The 24,214-nt window shown below is 43.5% G+C and overlaps 1 protein-coding gene across 1 annotated transcript in view; it reads right to left on the bottom strand.

The window, feature by feature from the left end:
- Positions 1 to 24,214, bottom strand: part of CLINT1 (clathrin interactor 1) — a 1,421,335-nt gene that overhangs the window by 802,036 nt on the left and 595,085 nt on the right. The window contains exon 5 of the mRNA XM_044069360.1: positions 18,735 to 18,899. Coding sequence (XP_043925295.1) covers positions 18,735 to 18,899 — 165 coding nt within the window. The remainder of the gene's footprint in view (positions 1 to 18,734; positions 18,900 to 24,214) is intronic.

Below are 24,214 nucleotides of genomic sequence, written 5' to 3'. Positions count from 1 at the left end.
GCACTCGCGGAGGGCTTAGGCGTGGTATCGGTGGACGACGCGGGCCTAGGATGTCGATCCCGGTCCTTGCGTTTTTTGGTAGCTTGCGTTGTCGGTTGTTCTGACGGCATGATATATGCGAAAGATTCGCCAAAAAAGTCTTTGGCAAATTCTGCCCGGCGCCGGAGTGTGCACTTATTAAAGCAAGCACAGGCAGCACAGGCCAAGACGTCGTGGTCTGGGCCCAGGCAAGGGAGGCAGTAAGAATGGAAGTCCTTATGAGGTATTTGTTTACCACAAGACAAACAATTATTAATTTTTTCAATTTTTCCTGACATCGGCTGAGGCAAGAAAAAATGTTCCCCAACGGGGTACTTAGCTTTTAGATGACTTCGGTAACTGAAACACAGGAGCTGACCGACCGGCACTTGCGAACTGCTTCTGCTTCGGGCACCGCGCGGCAAGAAAGACAGAAGAAGATGGCGTCGGCGGATGCCTTTATACTCCAGCCACTCTGACGTCGGGGAGGAGACAACATCAGCTGACGCCGGACCCAGACTTTGGAATCCGGCCGACCGAGGGGCTGCCTGAGGCAGGACAACCCATATGTCAGGACTGCAGTTGCATTCTTGAAGGACATCTGCTTTGGAGAGAGGTGTGTTCTGAATGGTTACATTATCCGCCATGCAGCCAGATTTAGGGTTTTGAGTTGGCTGTGCAGTATCCGATTGTTCTGTTGGGTCAGTAAATGAGGAATATGAGGCAATGTCCAGGCTGGGCCTTGAGACAAGCTCTTTAGGGCTGGGTACCAGTGCTGGCGTGACAAGTCTGGGGCAATCAGAATAATTTTTGGCTTCTCTTGTCTGACCTTTAGGAGTATCTTGGGGAGGAAAGGCATATACTGTAAGGTTTTCCCAGCTGAATGATAGAGCATCCATTTTCCATGCCAGCTTGTGATAAGTCCTTGTGCAGAATCTCTGTAGTTGGCAGTTGTGAGTTGTGAGGGGAGGCAAATAGATCTATGTCTGGGCGTCCCCATTTCCTTGCTATCATGCTGAAGATTTGTGGATCTAGTTTCCACTCGTGAGGATCCATGAGGTTTCTGCTTACTTCGTCTGCCGTCTGCCAGAGTATTTATCTTTCCTGGCAGGAATTGAGCTTGCAGGTGTACTTGATAAGTCAGTGCTGTGTTCTACAAAATCATGGCTTGTCTGCAAAGGGGGTAGGAATGCGTGCCTCCCTGTTTGTTTATGTACCACATGACTGTAGTATTGTCCGTCTTTATCAGCAGTTGTCCTGGATGAAAGAGATCCTTGAAAGCTGTCAGTGCATTTTGTACAGCCAGCACGTCTTTTAGATTGATATGAAGATGCATTTGGCTTGTGGGCCATGTGCCCTGAATACATTTTCCTGCCATGTGGGCCCCCCAGGCATAATCTGATGCATCTGTTGTTATTGTCTGCCTGGCAGTGGTTAAAGTGAAAGGCTGTCCCCTTGTTGTGGTGACAGGCCTGAGCCCACCATCAAAACTCCTGTTGCAGGCAGGGAATGAGTGTAATTGATTTTTCCAGGCTGTGGCAATGTTGAGTCCAAACACTTTTTAGATACCATTGTAGTTTCCTCATATGCAGTCTTGCATATGGAATTAACAGAATGCAGGATGCCATGAAGCCCAAAGCCTGTAGAATTTTTCTTGCAGATAACTGGGTTTTTGTTGCCAACATTTCGAAGTAAGAAGTCAGTTGCCTTTGTTTGTCTGGCGTGAGATAAGCCATCTGGGCAGTTGTATTTAAGCTTGCACCCAGGATTATCTCTTGAGAGGGTACTAGCTTTGATTTATTTTCGTTTACTGTGTACCCTAGGCAAATTAGTAACCTTTTGACAAACGCCAGATGTTTTAGTAAAATGTCCATGTTCCCTGCTTGAATGAGGCAGTCGTTCAAGTAGGGATATATTTGAATTCCTCTTTGTCTGCAAAAAGCAATTACTGGTACCAGGCATTTTGTGAAGACCATGGGCACAGTAGATAAGCCAAAGGGCAGTGCAGAGAATTGGTAGTGCATTGATCCAGCTATGAATCTGAGGTATCTTCTGCAAGATTGTCCGATTGGGACATGCAGGTATGCCTCTTTTAGGTCCAAAGTTACGAGCCAAGCCTTCTTGCCCAGCATGGGCAGAAGCTGCTGCAGTCTCAACATTTTGAATTTTGGAACATCCAGAAAAGTGTTTAGAATAGACAGGTCCACTATTAGTCTCCAGGCTTTGTCCTTTCTGGGTACCAAGAAAAGTCGTGAGTAAAATCCTTGTCCCTGCTCCTGTAGTGGTACTCGCTGAATGACCCCCATGTCCATGAGGGATGAAACTTGCTTTTGTGCCTCCGGCCATTGATTGTGTGGTAGGTCTAGCATGCCTTTTGCCTTTGGCAGGGTGTGAAAGTGGAACCTGTAGCCCTGAGACATTATATTCAAGACCCATTTGTCCTGGGTGATCATGTGCCAGTTTTGTGAAAAAAATGCCAGTTTTCCCCCTAAGGGAGTTTTTTAAGTGCTTGGTACTGGTAGAGGAAAGTCATTGGGACTGTTTCCTATAAGGTTGAGATTTGTCTTCTCCGCTTTTGGAGGTAGAAGCACCCCATTGCTTAGGCCTGTATGAGCCTTGGGGCTGGGATCTGCCTCTAGGGCGTCTGTACCTGCCTCTTTGTGGTCTGTCTGACACTGGAAAGGACCAATTTTTTGAAGGCCAGTTCCTGCTAAATCTAGGTGGCTGTACCTGTAAGAAATCCTTAACTGTCTGCATAGATTTAGCTTTATCCTCCATTTTCTTCAACACCTCTTCTGCCTTAACACCAAAGTATCATGCTGTAATGGAGCATCTAATAATTTTGCTTTAACATGATCAGGCAGATTCTGTTCCTTTAACCAAGCATGCCTCCTAATCACAGAACCCGTTACAGCGGCCCTACAACAGGCCTCCAAAGAATCAAAACCACATTGCAAAGTATGTTTTCCCACTTGTTCAGCTGCATGCAATAAATCCTGCATTTCCTTGTTTTCAGGACATTCAGAGTTAGTCAACATTTTCTGTTTTAATAGTGACATTAGGTATTGCTGATATTTAAGCATATGAAATTGACAATTTAAGGCCCTTACAGCCAAAGTAGCCGAGGTGTAAACTTTTTTCCCCCATCTGTCCAGTGCCTTGAATCCCTATCAGAGGGGACAGGGTTTTTAGCAGTGGAAACTTTGACTGCCTTAGGACCCCGAGATATGGTTTCTGAGTCAGCAGCAGGGTTTTTATAAAGAAATTTATGGGAATCTGGGACCCTGTAGTATCTGTCTGGCTTTACCGGTGCAGGGGGTATAGAGTCTGGACAAAGCCTCATCTACAATGTCCAGAACAGGGGGAATAGCAAGGGGCCTGTGCTGAGGAAGTAAAAGAAAATCACTGAGCCTTTTCTTAGATTCTGAGTAATCCTGGCTCTCCCAATGAAAGTGCTCTCTCATGGTATGCAGGGTTTCCCCAAAGGAGAAATCTTCTGGAGGAGTAGCTGAAGGAATAGATTCTTCAGCATCAGAATCCTCATGGGGGGGGGGGGGGAAGAGAGTATTCCTGATCAGAGGAGGAATCAGAGGAAATGGAAACTTGATCTGAAGATTTATATTCTGTCTTTTGCCTAGCCCTCTTATAAGGAGGGGGATGGGATCCCCTGATCAAAGTAATAAGGTCTTCGGCCATTTTGAGCATTTGTTTTTTAGGCATGGAAGCCTGTCCTGGAGAATGCTGTACATGTTTCTTTGTCTTTAGAATTGCTTTAGTCTTTGGCTTGGAAGCTGAAGATAGCTTTACATATAACTGAGTTGATCTGAAAGCACCCTCAGAAGCCGATACCTGCACAGCGGCTTCAGACCCATCTGAGGGAATAGTTTCCGAGGATCCAATACCTTGAGTTTCCAGAGGCCCAGTCGGCACTATGTGGGAGTCTGAAGCGGCCTGTGGCTCTGAGGTAGCAGGTGTCAGGGGCTGCAAAAGCGCCTCACTGAGAACAGACTAGCTTAGCGGAAGCCTCATCATCGGTTTTGGACCTCGGATGCCTGTCCTTGTCTTTATTCTTGCGTTTTTTTAGAAATTCTGGTCGTCAGTTGCTCCGACGGCATAGTATAATTGAATCTTCGGCCGAAGTAATGAAAGGCAAAATCGTACCGATGCTTTATAGTGCGCTGGTTAAATCTAGCACAAAACCTACAACAAGCAACGTCGTGTTCAGGGCCTAGGCAAGGAATACAGTAAGAGTGAAAATCCTTATGAGGTATTTGCTTCCCACAAGAAATACAATTGTTAACTTTTTCTGACATTGGTCTGGAGCAAGAAAAAAGTTTCCCCAGCAGGTACTTAGCTTTAATGAAGACTTCGGATCTGAAATTCGATTTCGAAAATCTCAGGAGTCGGCTGAATGGCACTTGTGAACTGCTTTTGCTTCGGGCACCGCGCGGCAAGAAAGACTGAAGAAAATGGCGTCAGCTGCATCTTTTATACCCCTTGCGCACTGACGTCAGGGAAGAGGCGACAGCAACCGATGCCAGACCAGAACTTTGGAATTCAGGCCGACTGCGGGTAGCCTGCCAGCAGGATAACCCAAGAGTAATGACTGCAACAGTGAAACAAGATGAACATCGAAGGGTTCCACAGCCATAAGTGCTTGTAACTCAGACACTCTTCCAGCTGAAGTGATGGCCAGAAGCAAGACTGCTTTCCAAGATAGGAATTTTAACTCTACTGACACTGCAAGCTAAAGGGGGGAGGGGGGGGGGGAGTTTTTCCAGTACAAAGTTAAGGTCCCAAGCAGGGGTGGGTGCTCTCCTTGGTGGCCTTAAGTTGTTTGCCTCTCTCAGGAACTGTTTGATGAGAGGGTGAGAGAAGAGAGGTGGTTCAGTTTTGTAATGAGCCGAGATGGCAGAGGCATGGATCTTAATGGAGGAGAAGGATAGGCCTCTGTGGAGTAGATCTGCTAGGTAATCGAGGATTACAGGAAAGGAGGGCAGTGCTGTGTCCTCTCCTTTAGATAGAATCCAGGAATAATACCTTTTCCACTTAGCTCTGGATTTCCTTGTATTGGGTCTTCTGGCTTCAAGAATGATGTCCAGCACTGGCTTGTTTAGGCTGGTCACTGGTGGAAAATTCAAGAAATAAGCCAGACTGCAAGATTCAGGGTTTGCAGTTGCGGATGCAAGATCTGTCCCCCGTGCTGAGTGAGGAGGGCTGGGATCTGGGGTAGGTGCCAGAGTGGCACCGGTGACAGGCTACGCAGTAGTGGGCACCAGTGCTGGCGTGGCCAGTCCAGGGCAATCAGGATTGTCCTGTCTTATCTTAAGTAATATTCTTGAGAGAAGAGACAGAGGGGGAATGCATAAATTGAGAGGTTTACCCACTGGAAGGATAGGGCATCCACATTCCAGGCCCTGCTGTGAGGTGTCCTGGTGCAGAACTTGCTGAGCTGGTGATTGCAGGGGAAGGCAAAGAGATCCACCTCTGAGGTCACCATTTCTGAATCAGAAGGTTGAAGGTGCTGGGCTCTAATTGCCACACGTGTGGGTCTAGTAGATTTCTGCTTAAGACGTCTGCCAGTGAGTTTTGTTTGCCTGGCAGGAACTGAGGTTGCAGATGGACCTGTATGTCCAAGGCTGTGTTCCACAGGGCCATGGCTAGCCTGCAGAATGGGTAAGAGTGGGTTCCCTCCTGCTTGCTGATGTACCACATAACTGTAGTGTTGTCTGTTTTTATTAGCAGGTGTCCTGGTGAGAGTAGAGATCTGAAGGCTGTCAGAGTGTGCTGCACAGCTGGCATCTCTTTCTGGTTGATGTGCAGATGAAACTGACTTGGGCTCCAGTGGCCCTGAATGCACTTGCCGTCCATGTGTGCCCCCCAGGCATAGTCTGATGCGTCGGTGGTTAGGGTCTGGGTGGCATGGGGTAGAGGGCAGTCCCTTGTAGCTGCATGCTGCTGCCCACCAAAGAAACTTTGGCCTTAGACAGGGTATGATAGGAAAGATGGTTTCCTGAGGTTTCCTCATATGCATTCTGGCATATGGAATTAATAGGATGCAAGAGGCCATGAACCCTAGGGCCTGGAAGGATTTTCCTTGTGGATAGCTGGGTTCTGGTGGCCATTAGAGTAAAATAGTCTTGCCAGATAGCATTCCTCACTCCAGAAAAACAAGCCTATCTGGGATGCTGTGTCCAAGCTTGCTCCCAGGAATACAATCTTTTGACTAGGGACTAGTTTTGATTTCTTTTCGTTCATGGTGTACCCCAGGGAGGTTAGAAGGTTTTTTTTACAAACGTCAGGTGCTGCAACAGCATTTCCTGACTGACTGCCTGAATCAGGCAGTCGCCCAAGTACGGGTAAATGTGAATATTTCTCTGTCTGCAGTAAGCAATAGCTGGAGGCAGGCATTTTGTGAATACTCTGAGAGGCAGTGGATAAGCCAAAGGGAAGTGCAGAGAACTGATAATGCACAGATCCTGTCCTGATGCGAAGATATTTCCTGCATGACTCCCTTATAGGGATGTGCAGATAGGCTTCTTTTAAGTCTAGGGTGATTAACCAGGCATCTTTGGCTAGCATAGGTAGAAGCCGCTGCAGGGTGAGCATTTTGAATTGTGGTACCACCAGGAAGGTGTTGAGAATTGAAAGATCTAGGATTGGGCACCACGTGCCCTCTTTCCTGGGTACCAGGAAAAGTCTGGAATAGAATCCTTGACCCGTTCCGTAGGAACAGGTTGAATTGCCCTTATAGAGAGCAGGAATAGAACTTGGTTTTGTGCCTCTACCCACTGGTTTGGAGGAAGGTCTGGGAACCCTTTTGGGGTTGGCAGTGAGTGGAAGTAGAATTTGTACCCCTGGGATACAATGTTGGGGACCCATCGGTCTTTGGTGATGGACATCCAGTTTTTTGCACAAAGGGCAAGTTTTCCTCCTAGGGGCACAAGCAGCTGGGCAGAGGTGGGGAGTGGAGGAGAGAATTCATTGTGAGGTTTTACCGTAGGGAGGTGGCTTAGCACTCCCTTGCGTGGATCTCTGCATAGCCTGAGACTGTAGTCTGGGTGGTCTGTTTCCCCTGGGTCTAGTTTGAGATGGCCTGGAGGGGGCTGGAAAGGACCAGTGTTTCAAGGGGCAATGCCTACCGAATGTAGGAGGCTGCACTTGTATAAAATCTTTAACTGTCTGCATAGATTTAGCTTTTTCTTCCATCTTTTTAAGAACCTCTTCTGCTTTGGTGCAAAACAGATTGTCATTGTTTAAAGAAGCGTCTAATAACTTTGATTTGACATGGTCTGGCAAGATCTGCTCCTTAAGCAAAATATGTATTCTCAGTACCGAACCAGTGATTGCTGCCCTGCAAGATGCTTCTAGGTCATCAAAGCCACACTGCAATGTATGCTTGCTGACTTGGCTTGCAGAACGCATAAGTTCCTGCAATTCTTTATTTTCTGCACAGTCTATAAAGGTAGCTATTTTTTGCTTAATAAGTTCCATAATATGTTGCAGATACTTCAGCATGTGAAACTGACAATTCAAGACCCTAATGGCGAGAGTTGCAGAAGTATATACTTTCTCACCCCATCTGTCCAAAGATCTGGAATCCCTGTCTGAAGGGGTGGGATTCTTGGCTGTAGTTGCCTTGATACCTTGAGGTCCCTGGGAGATTATCTCTGGGTCAGCAGTAGGATTTTTGAAAAGGAATTTATGAGAGTCGGGTACTGTCTGGTTTCCTAGGAGCAGGCGGTAAAGTATCAGGAGTAAGGCTGTATTCCATAAAGACATCATCAACAACTTCCAGGACTGGGGGTATTGCTAAAGGCCTATGTTGCGGCAAGTCTAGAAATTCTCTGAGTCTCTTTTTGGACTGAGGATAGTCTTGGAATTCCCAATGGAAATGCTCTCTTAAAGCATGTAAGGTTTCACCAAAAGAAAAATCCTCTGGAGGAGAGGCAGAAGGAATGGATTCCTTTGCAACGGAATCTTCATAAGCAGAAAAGGGCATGTCTTCATAGTCAGAAACTTCAGAGTCGTTGGACTTGGTCTGTTGAAGCTGCTGGGCACTGATCTTTTTTCCTCTTAGCAGGGGAAGGCTGACTTCCCCTAATCAGCATAATAAGGTCTTCTGCCATTCTAAGCATTTTATGTTGTGGCAAGGGAGCAGGTGCATGCGCTTTGGTCATTGGTTTTCTAGGCGTAGCGTGTGCTCTTGGCCTTTAAAACTCGGTAGTTTTAGACAGAACCGAAGTCGGTTTGTGTCGAACATCGGTAGTGTGAAGAACTTCCTCAGAAGCCGGTGCCTGCTCAGCAGCTCCAGCCCATCCAAGGTAGCAGATTCCACGGTCGAAGAAGAGTCTTGCGGCATACTGGACTCCGAACGGGTCTCGGTAAAGGCCTGTGAATCCACTGAAGTGGGCATCAGGGGCTGCGAAAGCGCCTCACTGAGTACTGGCGACTAGCTTAATGGAAGCGTCATCGACAGCTTTGCACATGTGCGGTCTGTCTTTGTCTTTATCCTTACGTTTTTTCGGAATATCAGTAGTCGGATGGCTTACTGAACCCATTTCGGAATACGGAGATTGAGAACAAAAGTATTTACTGACAATAAGGGTGCAACGACAAATCGTCCAAGAAGGCTGAACCGGGCGTTGAACAAGGCACAAAACCGACAGCGAGGAACGTCGTGGTCTGAGCCTAAACTAAACAGGTGATGCAGTAAGAATGAAAATCTCGGTGTGGTGTTTGCTTTCCACAGGCTAGACAACTGTTAACTTTTTCTGACATTGGTTAGAGCAAGAAAAAAGGATCCCCAATGGGGTACTTGGCTTTAGAAGACTTCAGGATGATTCAATTCAAAAACGAAAACTCAGGTAGCGGCCGACTGGCACTCGTGTGAACTGCTTCGGGCTCCTCGGCAAGAAAGACTGATGTAATGGCGTCGGGTGGCTGTTTTTATAGCCATGACGACCTGACGTCAGTCCTAAAGCGACAGCAACTGACGCAGAAATACCAAATCTCTGGTATTCGGGGCGACTAAAGGCTACCTGCAGGCAAATAAATGACTGCAACAGTGAAACACGAAGAACATCAATACAATACACCCTGAAGAGTTGGCCCATATATACGGGACCTGGGTGCTTATATGGACAGTGACCTAACTTTTGGCAAATATGTCCATTGTTGTAAGAAAGTCCTTCTATACTGTGCAGTTATAAACAGAGGGACTGTGTCTAGATCTAGGGTTGCCAGGGTCTCCCTTTACTCGGCCCTCATTAGGCCAATTACTGAATATAATATCTCCCCTCCCTTTGGCATATGTCTATTCCGACACATGGAACAACTGGAATGCCCATTGAGATACCTTACTGAAAGGAAATACGACCTAAACAACATATCCTACATGGACTGACTCAGAGCTCTGTCACTATTCTTATTATCCTACAGACTGCTATGAGATGACAAGTGTCTGCCATACAAGGCATCCTCCAACCAATATAGATGGATTTACTGCACACCAGCAAAAATCAGAAATACTCAGTGTAGGGATCTAAACCTCTTCTGGAACATAAACATAATGCTTTGGAGAGGCAAGTAGAGCTTGCAGAGGATACTGCTGCTAAGAAATAGGCTCCCCATTCACATAAAACAAAGTTAATCCCTGTCCATACTCAAGCGCCACTTGGATCTAAGGATGGGAAACAGAAAATGTACCTCAGGACTAGCCCTGTGCTAGTACTGGTCAAAGACAGCTCCTAAATGCTTATCCCATGCATGGGTCCCCTCAAACTATCTATGATCTGATCCCAGTTATACTCATTAGGGGTAATATATTATTGACCATGGGATGGGTAAGGCCAGTTTCTAACCAAATGGAATTGGTTAATTCAAGCACAAAAAGGGAAACTGGCTAGGCTTAAAATGGCCTGCAAGGACAGCTAGCCTAGTACTTACCTATAAATCTGTTTGGTATTCTGGTTCTTCTGTCCAGTACCACATCTACAGTTATGATCATGTTTACCTCAGGGCTGTCATCTCCGCCTCCAGCTCTTAGTTAACGTCTATTTCTTTGCTACTTACTACTGCTTATCCCTATATATTGTACAGACATCCCTGTCTCATGCTCTTCTAATAATTTCCTACCTTTGCTTCCTACCCTTATGTTCTTTCCATTCTTCAACAATTTCTCTCCTTCCTGTCCTTATACTTTTCTACTTCATTCTTACTTGCATGTCTCCCTCTCCTTTTTGTCTCCCTAAATCTTCTCCTGTCCCTTCCTATGCTGTCTTTTCATCCTTCCACAACAACCTTCATCGCACTTCCATCTTGCCTCAACGTTTCTAGCATGTTCCTATCTATTCCACATTCTAGCTCATCATAGACCACAGTAGTTCTTTTATCAAACAAGTTTAACTTGCTTTGATTCGAATCTGATGACTCATTCTCCAACATATATGCAGCAGAGACTTTCTTACTTCACTACTCTATTTATATTTGTTGACACAGAATGCCCAGAAGTCACAACTTCAGTGGAGTCCCTGGGGGAAGTCTTCATACAACTCTTAATACAGTAAAATGAAACAACTTTTTTATATATAATGCATACACAATTATACAGCAGTTTGCAAGACTGAAGCACAAAATATAATATAATGAGCATGCCATGAAGATAAGTGCTGAAACTGTTACAAAGAGTAGTAGCATTAGCTTGATCAGTGAGCAAGCATACGATAACGTACAGGCATATATGCAGGACAAAACACTTGTGAACTGTTGCAATTTGCAGTGATCCATAGTAATCAGAAATTCATATAATGTTCACATATCATCAACTGTTTTACTTGAATTGTTTACACTGCAGTTTCCTGGAGCTTTTCTCCTTGGGTGTCCACTGAAAATGAAATCTTCCCAACTAAAACGCTCACTTAAAATAAATAAACTGCAAATGTTGAAAGGTTAAAACATGGGCAGGATTAAACATAGTGGCCCACTGTGTAGAGTTGGTATACATTTGAAATATGTTACCAAACCTTAAAGTGGGAGAATACTGAATCTAAGTAGTCCAGAAGGCCTAAGATAACCTTACCACTTTTTAATATCCCTCTCAGGTTTCAGCTAGATGAAGAGTAAAGGACTGAAAAAAAGCACTGAATCAGTTATGTCTATATATAGAAGACTGTGGGTTTCGGATGACAATCTTCACCTATACAGCATCTACAGGCACATATTTTAAATGACTGGATTTAACATGTCTAACAGAAATTAAGCAACTAAGATGGTATGTTTAGCTTGTTTGGCTACAGAAGACTCCAAGGAGAAATCAAAGATCTACAAGCTGGTACAGTGAAAGGACAGAAGATGACAGCTGCCAAGCACATTATCGAACACACATTCATCAAATGCTGTTCAATCACAACAGCATGCTGTAAACAGTAGTTAAGATATGGCTACAATAAAATGTCACTTTGCATATAGATTTGAAGCTCCAGCATTTTCATATGAAGGGAGACCTGTTTCATTTCCTTATACTTGACTCTAGGGTCATGCACCTTGCAGTCAGTGAAATACAGAACCCTGCTTTCTTTTTATAAAAGTAGACTTCGGCACAAATGACAATGCTCACAAAGTAATCATGCAGGGCTACTACCACAGAATAGAGGAAGAGGTTTTTGAGCATAAATGTGAGTAACTAATTCCTCACTGTTAAACAGAACTTAGTGAAGCATAAATGAAAACTGGCAGGAAAACAGACTTATGAATATGTTATAGGCTGTCATGCTTATATGAATGCAGAAAAGAATGCTCTAGAGAAGACTCTTCTATGACTTCCTCAACAACATGTCTTCATGTAGAGATAAACTACTCGACTTTTATGCTCAATTTCATGCTACAGCATACATATATTCTACATATGCTGTAGTCTGTAGAATACAAGAGTTTCCACTCCGGAGCTGTGCCTGACAGGTTATTTATTTATTTAACATTTGTTGACCAGGAAAGTCTGACTAGAAAGTACAGTTGTGTACACTTACATAAATGTAGATGTTCGAGTGTATTCACTGTTGCAGTCATTACATTTGGGTTATCTGCTTGCAGGTAGCCCTCAGTCAGCCTGATTAAAAAAGTCTTGGGTCCTGTGTCGGATGCTGTCCTTTCTTCCATGACGCCAGGTAGTCAGGGGTATAAAACATGCAGCCGATGCCATTACATCAGTTTTTCTTGCCCCAGATGTCAGGTGCCCCCCTAATGGAGAGGAATTAAATATAAAAGTACAATGATATACCTCCAACAAAAAAGCAAATACACCAAAAAGGCTTTTAAGCATAGTAAAGGAAAGTTGAGGTATAGCCAAAAGAAGTTAGGGGGCTGGAGGGAGGGTAACCAGGACTGCAACAGTGAATACACTCGAACATCTACATTTATGGTAAGTGTACACAACTGTACTATGTTCTTCGTGTTTCACTGCTGCAGTCATTACATTTGGGTAGATTCCCAAAGCTATGGTTGGGAGGAGGAACTTAGATAGCATTAGGACCAGCTATAAGGCCCTGCAAGACTGCAGTGGCAAAGTCAGCTCTGGATTTACAGAAAACTGGCAAATGATAATGCTTGGTGAAAGTATGCACAGAACTCCAGGTAGCAGTTTCTAGGATGTCCCTGGTAGGGATACCTCTGAGAAAGGCTGTAGAGGTAGATGCAGCTCTGGTGGAGTGAGGTCTGACCCCCTGGGGGATAGGTTTTCCATGGTGCTTATAGCAGAAAAGAATGCAATGGCCTATCCATTTAGAAATGGTTTGCTTTGAAACAGCCTTCCCCTCTGCCCCTGCAGCAAATGCCACCAGCAATTGTTCAGATTTCCTATTAGGTTTAGTCCTGTCCAAGTTGAATCTAAGTTGTCTGTGCACATCTAAAGAATGCAGCATCTGTTCCCCTTTGTTCTGTGGATTTGGAAAGAAGGCTGGCAATGAACAGACTGAATAAGAGCCACACTGGATTACCACCTTGGGCATGAAGGATGGATTGGTTCTGAGGGACACCCTGTCCGCATGAAAGATGATGAAAGGCTCCACTGCCATAAGGGGGCCTGTAATTCAGATACCCTTCTAGCTGAAGTGATTGCTAACAGGAAAGCTGTTTTCCAAGAAAGAACTTTTAAGTCTGCAGTAGCAGCTGGCTCGAAAGGAGGTAGAGTGAGTTTCTCCAAAACAAAGTTAAGGTCCCAGGCTGGGGTTGGAGCTCTCCTGGGTGGTCTCAAATTTTTGGCCCCTCTGAGGAACTGCTTGAGTAGTGGATGAGAGAAGATGGGAGGTTCTGTGCTATAATGAGCTGAAATGGCTGAGGTGTGGATTTTAATGGAGGAAAAAGACAGGCCCTTGTGAAGCATCTCAGTTAAGTATTGTAAAATGTAAGGTAAATTGGGTTCTGTTGTGCTCATCCCTTGAGATTGGTTCCAGGCACAGAATCTTTTCCATTTTTCAGCATAAGATTTTCTAGTACTAGGCCTCCTTGCTTCTAAAATGATATCCATCACAGGTTTACTGAGGGATGGTAGAGGAGAGATTATGTAATTAGCTAGGCTGCAAGGTTCAGTGTTAGAACCTGAGGGTGCAGAATCTGGTTCTCCTGCTAAGACAACAGGGAAGGAGTCTGAGGCAGGTGCCATGGGGATAACCATGACACACTGTGCAGGAGGGAGTACCAGTGTTGGCGTGGCCAGTCTGGAGCAATCAAAATCATCCTTGGTTTGTCCCGTTAGATTTTTAGTAGTACTTTGGAAAGCAGAGGCAGAGGGGGGAAGGCATAGACTGATAGGTTTTTCCAGCTGAAGGACAGAGCATCCACTTTCCAGGCTTGCTTGTGGGGAGTCCTTGTGCAAAATTTGTCCAATTGGTAGTTCTGGGGAGAGGTAAACAGGTCTATATCTGGGCTCCCCCATTAGCTTGTCAACATGTTGAAAATCCTGGATTCCAATTTCCACTCGTGTGGGTCCATGAGGTTTCTGCTTAGTCCGTCTGCCAGTGTATTTAATTTTCCTGGCAGGAACTGAGCTTGTAGGTGCACTTGGTAGCTCAAGGCTGTGTTCCACAATGCCATGGCTAGTCTGCAGAGGGGTGTAAGAATGTGTACCCACCTGCTTGTTTATGTACCACATAACAGTGGTGTTATCTGTCTTTACCATAAGTTGTCCTAGAAGAATGTGGTCCTTGAAGGCTGTCAGAGCATTCTGTACAGCTAACATTTCTTTTTGACTGACATGCAGGTGTATTTAACTTGGGTTCCATTTGTCCTGAATGCACTTCCCTGCCAGGTGAGCCCCCCCCCCCCCCCCATGTATAGTCTGATGCGTCTCTTGTTAGGGTTCAGGTGGCAGAGGGTGGTGTGAAAGGTAGTCCCTTGTTTTGGTGGCAGGCCTCTGCCCACCAAAGGAATTCTAGGCGTAGGCAAGGTATGATAGGAATCATTGCTTCTAGATCCTGAGAATGATGACGCCATAAGCTTTTTAGATACCACTGTAGTTTCCGCATATGCAGTCTTGCATATAGAATTAGAAGAATGCAGGAGGCAATGAACCCCAAGGCTTGCAGTATTTGTCTTGCAGATAGCAGGGTTTTTGTGGCCACTTGTTTGAAGTAGGTTGTCAAATGAATTTGTTTCTCTGGTGTGAGGTAAGCCATCTTGGAAGTTGTATTCAAGTTTGCTCTCAGGAATATAATTTGTTGACAGGGTACCGCATGTGATTTCTTTTCATTTATGGTGTACCCCAGACAAGTTAGAACCCTTTGTACAAAGGCCAGATTATTCAAAAGTATGTCCTGGTTTTCTGCCTGAATTAGACAATCGTCCATGTATGAGTATATTTGAATATTTCTTTGCCTGCAAAATGCAATAACTGGAGCTAGGCACTTTGTGAATACCCTGGGCACAGTAGATAAGCCAAAGGGCAGTGCAGAGAACTGATAGTGCATATAGCCTGCTTTGAAGCGTAGGTATCTTCTGCAAGATTCCCTGATTGGGATGTGCAGGCATGCTTCCTTTAAATCTAGTGTTGCCAACCAGGCATCTTTGCCTAGCATAGGAAGTAATTGGTGAAGAGTCAGCATCTTGAATTTTGGAATTTCCAAAAAGGTGTTTAGAGTAGACAGATCCAGGATAGGATGCCATGAATTGTCTTTTCTGGGTACCAGGAAAAGTCTTGAGTAGAAACCTTGTCCCTTTTCCTCTTCCGGTACCAGTTGAATAGGCCCCATGCTTAAGAGAGAAAGTACTTGTTTTTGGGCCTCTGCCCACTGATTTGGGGGTAGGTCTGGCCATCCGCTTGGTGTTGGCAATGTGTGGAAGTGAAATCTGCATCCCTGGGACACTATATTTAAAACCCATTTGTTCAGGGTAATGAGTTCCCAGTTCTTTGCATGAAGAGCAATCTTTCCCCTCAAAGGGGCAGTCAGTTGATAAGTGCTTGGAAATTTTAAACGAAAGTCAGTGAGACAGTTTACCATAGGGGGGAGTCTTATTACTCACAGATTTGAAAGTGGAGGCCCCCCACTGCTTAGTCCTGTGTGTCCCCTGGGACTGAAACCTGGGGCTTTTGCTGTGTCTGGGTTTGGCTTGAGAAGACCTGGAAGGGGCTGGAAAGGACCAATTCTTAGAGGGCCAGTGCCTACTAAATCTAGGAGGCTGAACTTGTAAGAAATATTTATCAGTTTGCATAGATTTAGCATTAGCTCCCATCATTTCAAGAACTTCCTCAGCATTGTTGCCGAACAGGCGGGCCTGACTTAAGGGAGCATCCAACAATTTAGCTTTAACATGATCAGGCAAGGATTGCTCCTTTACCCAAGCATGCCTTCTGAGCACAGACCCAGTAACAGCAGCCCTGCAAGAGGCCTCTAATGAATCAAAACCACATTGCAAAGTATGTTTTCTAACTTGTTCAGCAGAGTGCATTAAATCCTGTAATTCTTTATTTTCCACACAGTCAGGAATCAACATCATTTTCTATTTAAGCAATCCAATAACATGTTGCTGATACTTTAACATATGAAACTGGCAGTTTAAAGCCCTAATGGCCAGGGTTGCAAAAGTGTAAACCTTCTTACCCAATCTATCCAGCGCCCTGGAGTATCTATCAGAAGGGGTAGGATTTTTAGCAGTAGAAGCCTTAATGCCCTTGGGCCTCTGTGAAACAGTCTCTGGATCCGCAATAGGATTTTTAAAAAGGAACTTGTGTGACTCAGGGATCATGTAGTATCTGTCAGGTTTTCTGGGAGCAGGAAGCAAGGAATCAGGGGCCAAACTAGATTCCGAAAAAGAATCATCAACAATGTCTAGTACAGGAGGAACAGCTAAAGGCCTATGTTGAGGTGGGAGTAAGAAATCCCTAAGCCTCTTTTTTGAATCAGAAAAATCCTGACTTTCCCAGTGGAAATGCTCCCTTAGAGTATGCAAGGTTTCCCCAAAAGAAAAATCCTCTGGAGGGGAAGCAGAGGGAATGGAATCCTCTGTATCAGAATCCTCATAAGTAGATAAGGGTAAATCCAGATCATCAGAAGAATCAAAAGAAACGAATCCTGGTCAGAAGATTCATAAACAACTTCAGTCCTAGGCCTCTTAGAAAGGGGGTTTGGCTACCCCCGATTAGAATTATTAAATCTTCAGCCATTCTGATCATTTGTTTTTAGGCATAGAGGCCTGAGCTTGTGGCCTGGGTGTCAGTTTTTTAGGCATGGTTCGAGATTTAGGCCTACGTGAAGAAGGAGGCGTCGGTTTAATATGCAAGTCCGTAGGCCTGAATGTACCCTCAGAAGCCAGTGCACACACAGCGGCTCTGGACCCATCCAAGGTAGAGACATCCACGGGTTCCACAGTTGAAGCATCTCGCGGCATACCAGACTCCGAATGGGTCTCAGTAGAGGCCTGCGAATCAGAAGTAGTGGTTATCAGGAGCTGCGAAAGCACCTCGCTGAGTACTGGCAAACTGATGACTGGCTTAGGAGAAGCATCGTCCAGTTTTAGACCTTGGCAGCCCGTCTCTGTCTTTATCTTTGCACTTTTTTGGACTCCTGGTAGTCAGATGGCTAACCAACGACATTTCTGGATAATTAAACTGAGAACCGAAATATTTAGAGGTGAAAATATACCGACGACGGATAGTGCGCTGATTAAATAAAACACAAAACTGACAGCAAGGTATGTCTTGGTCAGGGCCTAGGCAAGGAATACAGTACGAATGAAAATCTTTATGAGGTATTTGCTTTCCACAAGTAATGCAATTATTAACTTTTACTGACATCGGTAAGGAGCAAGAAAAAGTTTCCCCAACGGGGTACTTAGCTTTAGTTGAAGACTTTGGTTCTGACACTCGAAAACGAAAATTTCAGGAGTCGGCCGACCTGCACCTGCAAACTGCTTCTGCTTCGGGCACCGCACGGCAAGAAAGGCTGATGTAATGGCGTCGGCTGCATGTTTTATTCCCCGACGACCTGACGTCATGGAAGAAGGGACAGCAACCTACGTAGGACTCAAGACTTTGTTAATCAGGCCGACTGAGGGTTACCTGCAAGCAGATAACCCAAATGTAATGACTGCAACAGTGAAACACGAAGAACATCACAGCCTATTTTCAGTGGAAGCATGGGAAGAAATGCTTCAGACGCATGTCTTTGGAATGTGGAAGGAAACCAGTACCCACAGCAAACCCACGTGAATGCAGGGAGAACATGCAGACTCTGCACAGAAGGCACCCTATCCGAGAAATGGACCGGAGGATCTTTTGCTGTGAGGTGATGATGTTAATCGCTGCATCACTGCGTCGCAATTCATGTTGTGGGAATTCACTCTCATTTTTTTAATCTTGATAGAGAATATTACAGATTTTTTTAACACAGTAACTTCATTTCCTCCTTTATTTCTTTTATTTATTTTTTTGCGGGGAGACATTTATAATGCATGGTAGGAGCTGCACAGAAAACTGCCTGCCTGTCTGATCAGCTAAAGAATGTGTCTCATACAAAGCACCCAGTTTTGATGCTAGAGTGTCCCTGATGCAACTCATTCCAGCCATCCCACTATAATCTGAAGCTCCATACAAAACTCTTATACGTGCTTGCTTACTCTCACCTGACCATACCTCTTCCTGAATGTCTAATCTGTAATAACCATATGTATTATTTTAATACACATTCCCGATCTTAGAAGCATTCCTATTGGTATAACACTTATCTGCTCTTCCTTGTTGCACCATTAATCATTCTATGGTGTGCTGACATATGACCTACATAGCGACTCAACTGAGTTAAACTTGCAATAGCTAAATAGCCTTGATGGACTGCATGCTGTTAACATAATATCAATACCTCTTGTATATTTTTCATCCTGTGTAATACATGTCTTGTACAATGGCTGAGAGACTATTTTAATCTTCACATACCATGTGTTAACAACACAGTTTGTATCTTGTGCAGCTATCTAGTTATCAAAATGTAATCAAAATAAATAGAAACATGTATCAAATGTATGGTACAGACAAGGAAACTTAACAGGAAAATGAAATGAGAAGAAACAAAGACTTCTGCAGGAAACAAAAAAGAAAAAAAAAGTTACACTAAAACGCACTGCATCTCTGCCTGCCATCAGCTTCTATTTGCAGAAATATTGTGTTTAGCGTGAATCTTTCTCTCTTCTTTACAAGATGCAAAACATAGTTCACTGGTCTCGGTACTTACTGTATCTGTAACCCCCTTGAGTTTCAGAAGATACCCCAATGTATTTGTCTTTATTCTTTTTTGCTTTCTTTCTCTCTTCTCGGAGCCGGTCATCATCTTGGATAAACTCTACCATTTCCTTAACTTTCTGCCTTACATTCACTCCCTGGTCTTTTCCATTTTCATCTGCAAAAGTAATAAACAAACAGATTCTGAAAAGCAACACTTGAGACAGGAGACTGTACTGGGAAGCACAAAACAAACACAAAACAGAAGACTCAGAAGAACAAATGAAAAAAAAAAAAGATACTTTTCAACATACTACACCAGCAAACCCAGGGTTTTATACGATCTCTAAATCTAGTGTTGGAACTAATTGTTGAACATTGGATTACCATACAGTTACATAAAATGTATATCCTGTGTATGATTCATGACATCACTGACTTCACTGTGACAGCACTATGTGGAATAGCACAGGTACAGATGACTCAGTTACTGCACTTGAGAGCTGATGCTGCATTGCCAGCATGTCCTTCCTAAAGACTTTTGTTCTGCATCCCGTTTGCAAGATAAAAAAAATTCATCAGCAGGAAAAACGTGTAAAAATACTCATTATAATATAAACAAAATAAAAAAAAATTAACACCGATCAATATTTGTGAATACCCTGGGCACAGTAGATAAGCCAAAGGGCAGTGCAGAGAAAGTACAGCTGTGTACACTTACCATAAATATAGATGTTCGAGTGTATTTACTGTTGCAGTCATTACATTTGGGTAATCTGTTGGCAGTTTGCCCTCAGTCGGCCTGAATAACAAAGTCTTGGGTCCTGCATCGGTTGCTGTCTCCTCTTCCATGACGTCAGGGGTATAAAACATGCAGCCGATGCCATTTTAATCAGTTTTTCTTGCCCCAGATGTCAGGTGCCCCCAAATGGGGAGCAAAAAAAGTGAATACACTTGAACATCTACATTTATGGTAAGTGTACACAACTGTACTAGGTTCTTCATGTTTCACTGTTGCAGTCATTACATTTGGGTAGAATCCCAAAGCTATGGTGGCTGGAGCTAAACAGGATTAGGAGCGGCTATAAGGCCCTGCAGAACTGCAGTGGCAAAGCCTGTCCTGGATTTAGAGTACAGAGGCAAATGATAATGCTTTGTAAAGGTGTGAACTGAACTCCAAATAGCAGCTTCTAGAATGTCTTTGGTTGGTACTCCTCTAAGAAAGGCTGCTGAAGTAGCTGCAGCTCTTGTGGAATGAGGCCTAATGCCCTTGGGCACTGGCTTGCCATGGTGTAAACAGCAGAAACGAATGCAGTGGCTTATCCACTTAGAAATAGTCTGTTTTGAAATCGCCTTTCCTTCTGATCCTGCAGCATATGCCACTAGTAATTGCTCAGTTTTCCTTAGAGCTTTAGTCCTGCTCAGGTAGAATCTAAGCTGTCTGTATACGTCCAAAGAATGCAGAATTCTCTCCCCCTTGTTCTGTGGATTTGGATAAAAGGTTGGCAGGTGAATAGTTTGGTTAAGAGCCACACTGGAAACCTAGGCATAAATGTTGGATTTGTCCTCAGAGACGCCCTGTCTGGGTAAAATATGATAAAAGGCTCCACAGCCATGAAGGCCTGTAGCTCTGAAACTCATCTTGCAGAAGTAATTGCTAGTAGCAGAGCTGTTTTCCAAGATATAAACTTTATATCAGCAGTAGCAGCTGGTTCAAATGGAGGCAGGGTGAGCTTTTCCAAGACATAATTGAGGTCCCATGCAAGTATTGGTGATCTCCTTGGAGGCCTTAAATTGTTTGGCTCCTCTAAGACACTGCTTTAGTAAAGGGTGGGAAAAGAGTGGTGGCTCTGTATTGTAATGACCCAAAATGGCAGACGCATGGATTTTAATTGATGAAAAAGATAGGCCTTTGTCAAGCATCTCAGTTAAGTATTGTAATATCTGAGGAATATTTGGTACCGCTGTATCAGTTCCTTGGTGCTTGGTTCCAAGCACAGAATCTCTTCCATTTTTCAGCATAAGATTTTCTAGTACTAGGCCTTCTGCCTTCCAAAATGACATCCATCACAGCTTTACTGAGAGGTGTTTTTTGTATAACTACATGATCCACCATGCTGCCAGATTCAATGTTTTGAGCTGATTGTGCAGGTTCTGATTGTTTTGCTGGGACAGTAGATGAGGTTTTTGAGGTAAGGTCCAAGCTGGGTATTGAGACAAGTTCCTTATGATTGGGTACCAGTATTGTCGGGGCCAGTCCGGGGCAATTAGTATCATCATTGGCTTCTCCTGTCTGACTTTTAAGAGGACCTTGGGAAGGAGAGGCAGTGGAGGGAAGGCATAAACTGATAGGTTTTTCCAACTGAAGGATACAGCGTCCACTTTCCATGCTTGTCTGTGATAAGTCCTTGTGCAGAATCATTTTAGTTGGTAATTCTGAGAGGAGGCAAACAGATCTATGTCTGGGCTCCCCCATTTCCTTGTTATCATGCTGAAGACTTGTGGATCTAGTCGCCACTTGTGAGGATCCATGTGGTTTCTGCTTAAATTGTCTGCCAGCGTATTTTCCTTTCATGGCAGGAATTGAGCCTGAAGATGTATTTGGTAAGTCAAAGCTGTGTCCCACAGAGTCATGGCTAGTCTGCAAAGGGGGTAAGAGTGTGTGCCCCCCCTGCTTGTTTATATACCACATGACCGTGGTGTTGTCCATCTTTATCAGTAGTTGTCCTGGATGAATTAGGTCCTTGAAGACTGTCAGGGCATTTTGAACAGCTAGCATCTCTTTTTGGTTGATATGTAGATGCATTTGGTTTGGGTTCCATGAGTCCTGAATGCATCTTCCTGTCATGTGGGCCCCCCAGGCATAATCCGATGCATCTGTTGTTAGGGTTTGTCTGGCCTGGGGTAGTGTGAAGGCCCATCCCACGTTTTGGTGACATGCCTTTGCCCACCATCGAAATTCCTGTTGCAGGCAGGGAATGAGAGTAATCATTGTTTCCAGACTGTGACAATGTTGAGCCCAAACACTTTTTAGGTACCATTGAAGTTTCCTCATATGCAGTCTTGCATATGGAATCAGTAGTAGATGATAACATATTGTATTACTCTGTTGTCGTTAAATGGGTGAAATGTAATTGCACTGCTAAATGGTTTTGCTTCTGCGATTTAGATCTTTACACAACGCATTCATTATGTACTGCTTGTAATGCAACTTATCATGGGCAGTCTAAACTTTGGATGAGTTGGTGATTTTAACATGCAAGTGTAAGTGCTGAGGATTTTTTTTTTTTTTTTTTTTTAACTCTCACTTGTGGCTAAATCTTCACAATGGTGCAATTGCTATACAATGATACAAATGCTATACAATTGCAATTGCTATACAAAATATAGCTATACAAAATTTTGCGTGTTTCACAGCGTTTCCGGTAATTGGGAAGTCTTTCTAGGCTCACTTTAATACACATTGCAAAGAATGTTTTAATTTCATCAGCACTGACTGGTGTTCACTGTGGGTTCACCTGACCTTCAGCCAGCTGATGCTGTAAATGTCTTATTTTCATCTCCAGGTTAATACCTGTCGTGAAAGCATAAACTTTTAGTACCCATACGGTTTTCACTTCTGTTCCTCACTCACTATGCCCCTAACAATATTCCCTCCCCACTTGAAACAATACACCCTTTGGCACTCCCATTTTAAACACAACTTTCCCCCTTTTTCTTTCCGAAGCATCACTTCTCTTTCTTCTCTTTTTCTAAATGTCCCATCCACTGCTCTACTTCCCGAGTGCATTCCCTGTATGCCTTAGGGGTATACCACTTAGTAGCAGGCAGACCAGTCAGAACTTATCCACCCTGTACTGTAATGCACTCTCGCTCTTATGCTATTACCACTATCCTCCTATATAATAATACTATTCACTCTTCTACATCATGTTATAACTTACTTCTTTTTCTCACTACTTCATTGTCTTTATTAATAATCCTTATTATATTTCTTGAACTATTTACACATTTTCCCTACCAAAATGTAAGAATGTTATACATTTCTTTGCAACATCCTCCCTTCTACAATACAAATCCATTTACATCCTGTAAGAATTCAGATCTACCAGAACTGTATAGATCTATACATACTGTTGTAACTAGTTTACTGTATATAACTATCCTGTAACTATGGGTGTATTTATGAGAAATGTAACAAACTAAAATTCATTTATTAGTATAAATTAGTATAAATGTACAGTGATGAAGTTTTCTTCAAGGATCTCTACTGGAGGAGGGGGGAAAGAAAAAAAAAAAAAAAAAAGTAAATTACAGCTGATGCAGCCTAGAGTGACTCAAGGGGTTGATTTCACAGATGAAAAGCTGAAATGTGTATATTACTGTAGTAGCGTAAACTTTCCGAAGTTACGCTAGCAAGGTGTCAACGGATCTTTATAGATAGGCGCCCTATACTGCACGACAAGCCTCTGATTGTATACACCTTTTACAACAATATGTTGATTTTACTAAAGGTGTCACACAAAAGCAGACAGTCAAAGTTTTTGATGACAGCTGAAATGCGTTTGCTTGAAAGGCGCAAATGTTGTCTTAGGGTGAAAACACTTGTTCTATCAAGATACTGACAAGGCAACAGATAACCTGTTTACGATGCCCGGATCATTGCAGTCGTGTGGCACTTAATTACCTTGACTGACTACTGCTCTTAACACATAATTCTTAAAAGAAAGAATATTTCGTGTAAACTTTGGGCTCATACAGTTTAATTGATACATTGATTGTTCTGTTGGAAATAGGATGTGTCTAGTTAGCACTATACCTAAATGATACAGAAGGAGAGCAATTTTACAATATCATAGTTCAGGATCCATTGCAGCAGGGAAAGGATGCAGTGTGATACTTACAATATATGATTACGAACATGACAGAATAATTTAGTATTTTTCCTCTCATTTACTAATTTTCCGTTACTGTATGACTGTAATCAACTGAATAGGGTAATTCCTTGGAAGCTCTAGGATACAGACTATCTATGATATTTATATGGTGTAACCCTGGTACAGTTTTTATTGGTTAATATGTGAGTTTTTATGTAAAATAGTAAATCTGAACATAACTTAGTAGGACTAACCCATTACATGGTATAGGGAAAAGTCAATGAAGATAGCTATGAGTGTTTTCTTAAAGTTCACTATGCTTCTGGGGTCTGGAAAGCGTGTGTCCCTTTAATAACAGATTGACACAGAATGTAACACCAGTCAGCTTCAAGATTCCCATTACATATATCTTTTCTGGTATGGAAAGGAGTTATATGATTATTATATGTCTAATGCACACTAAAAGGAATGAAGATTTAATTTAGAATAGAGGTCTACTGTGATATACACCTTACATAGACCTATGCTGACAAGATTGGTATGTCCAAAAACGCCTTCCCCTGGGGGGAATGGAACTTAAATGATTACTAATAGAATTCGGGTCATGCTAATTATA

Source organism: Protopterus annectens, chromosome 4.part0, assembly GCF_019279795.1.
Source record: "Protopterus annectens isolate FY-2018-M chromosome 4.part0, PAN1.0, whole genome shotgun sequence".
NCBI lineage: Eukaryota > Metazoa > Chordata > Ceratodontiformes > Protopteridae > Protopterus > Protopterus annectens.
The sequence above is the reverse complement of the archived record's forward strand: the minus strand, read 5'-3'. Positions and strand labels throughout refer to the sequence as shown.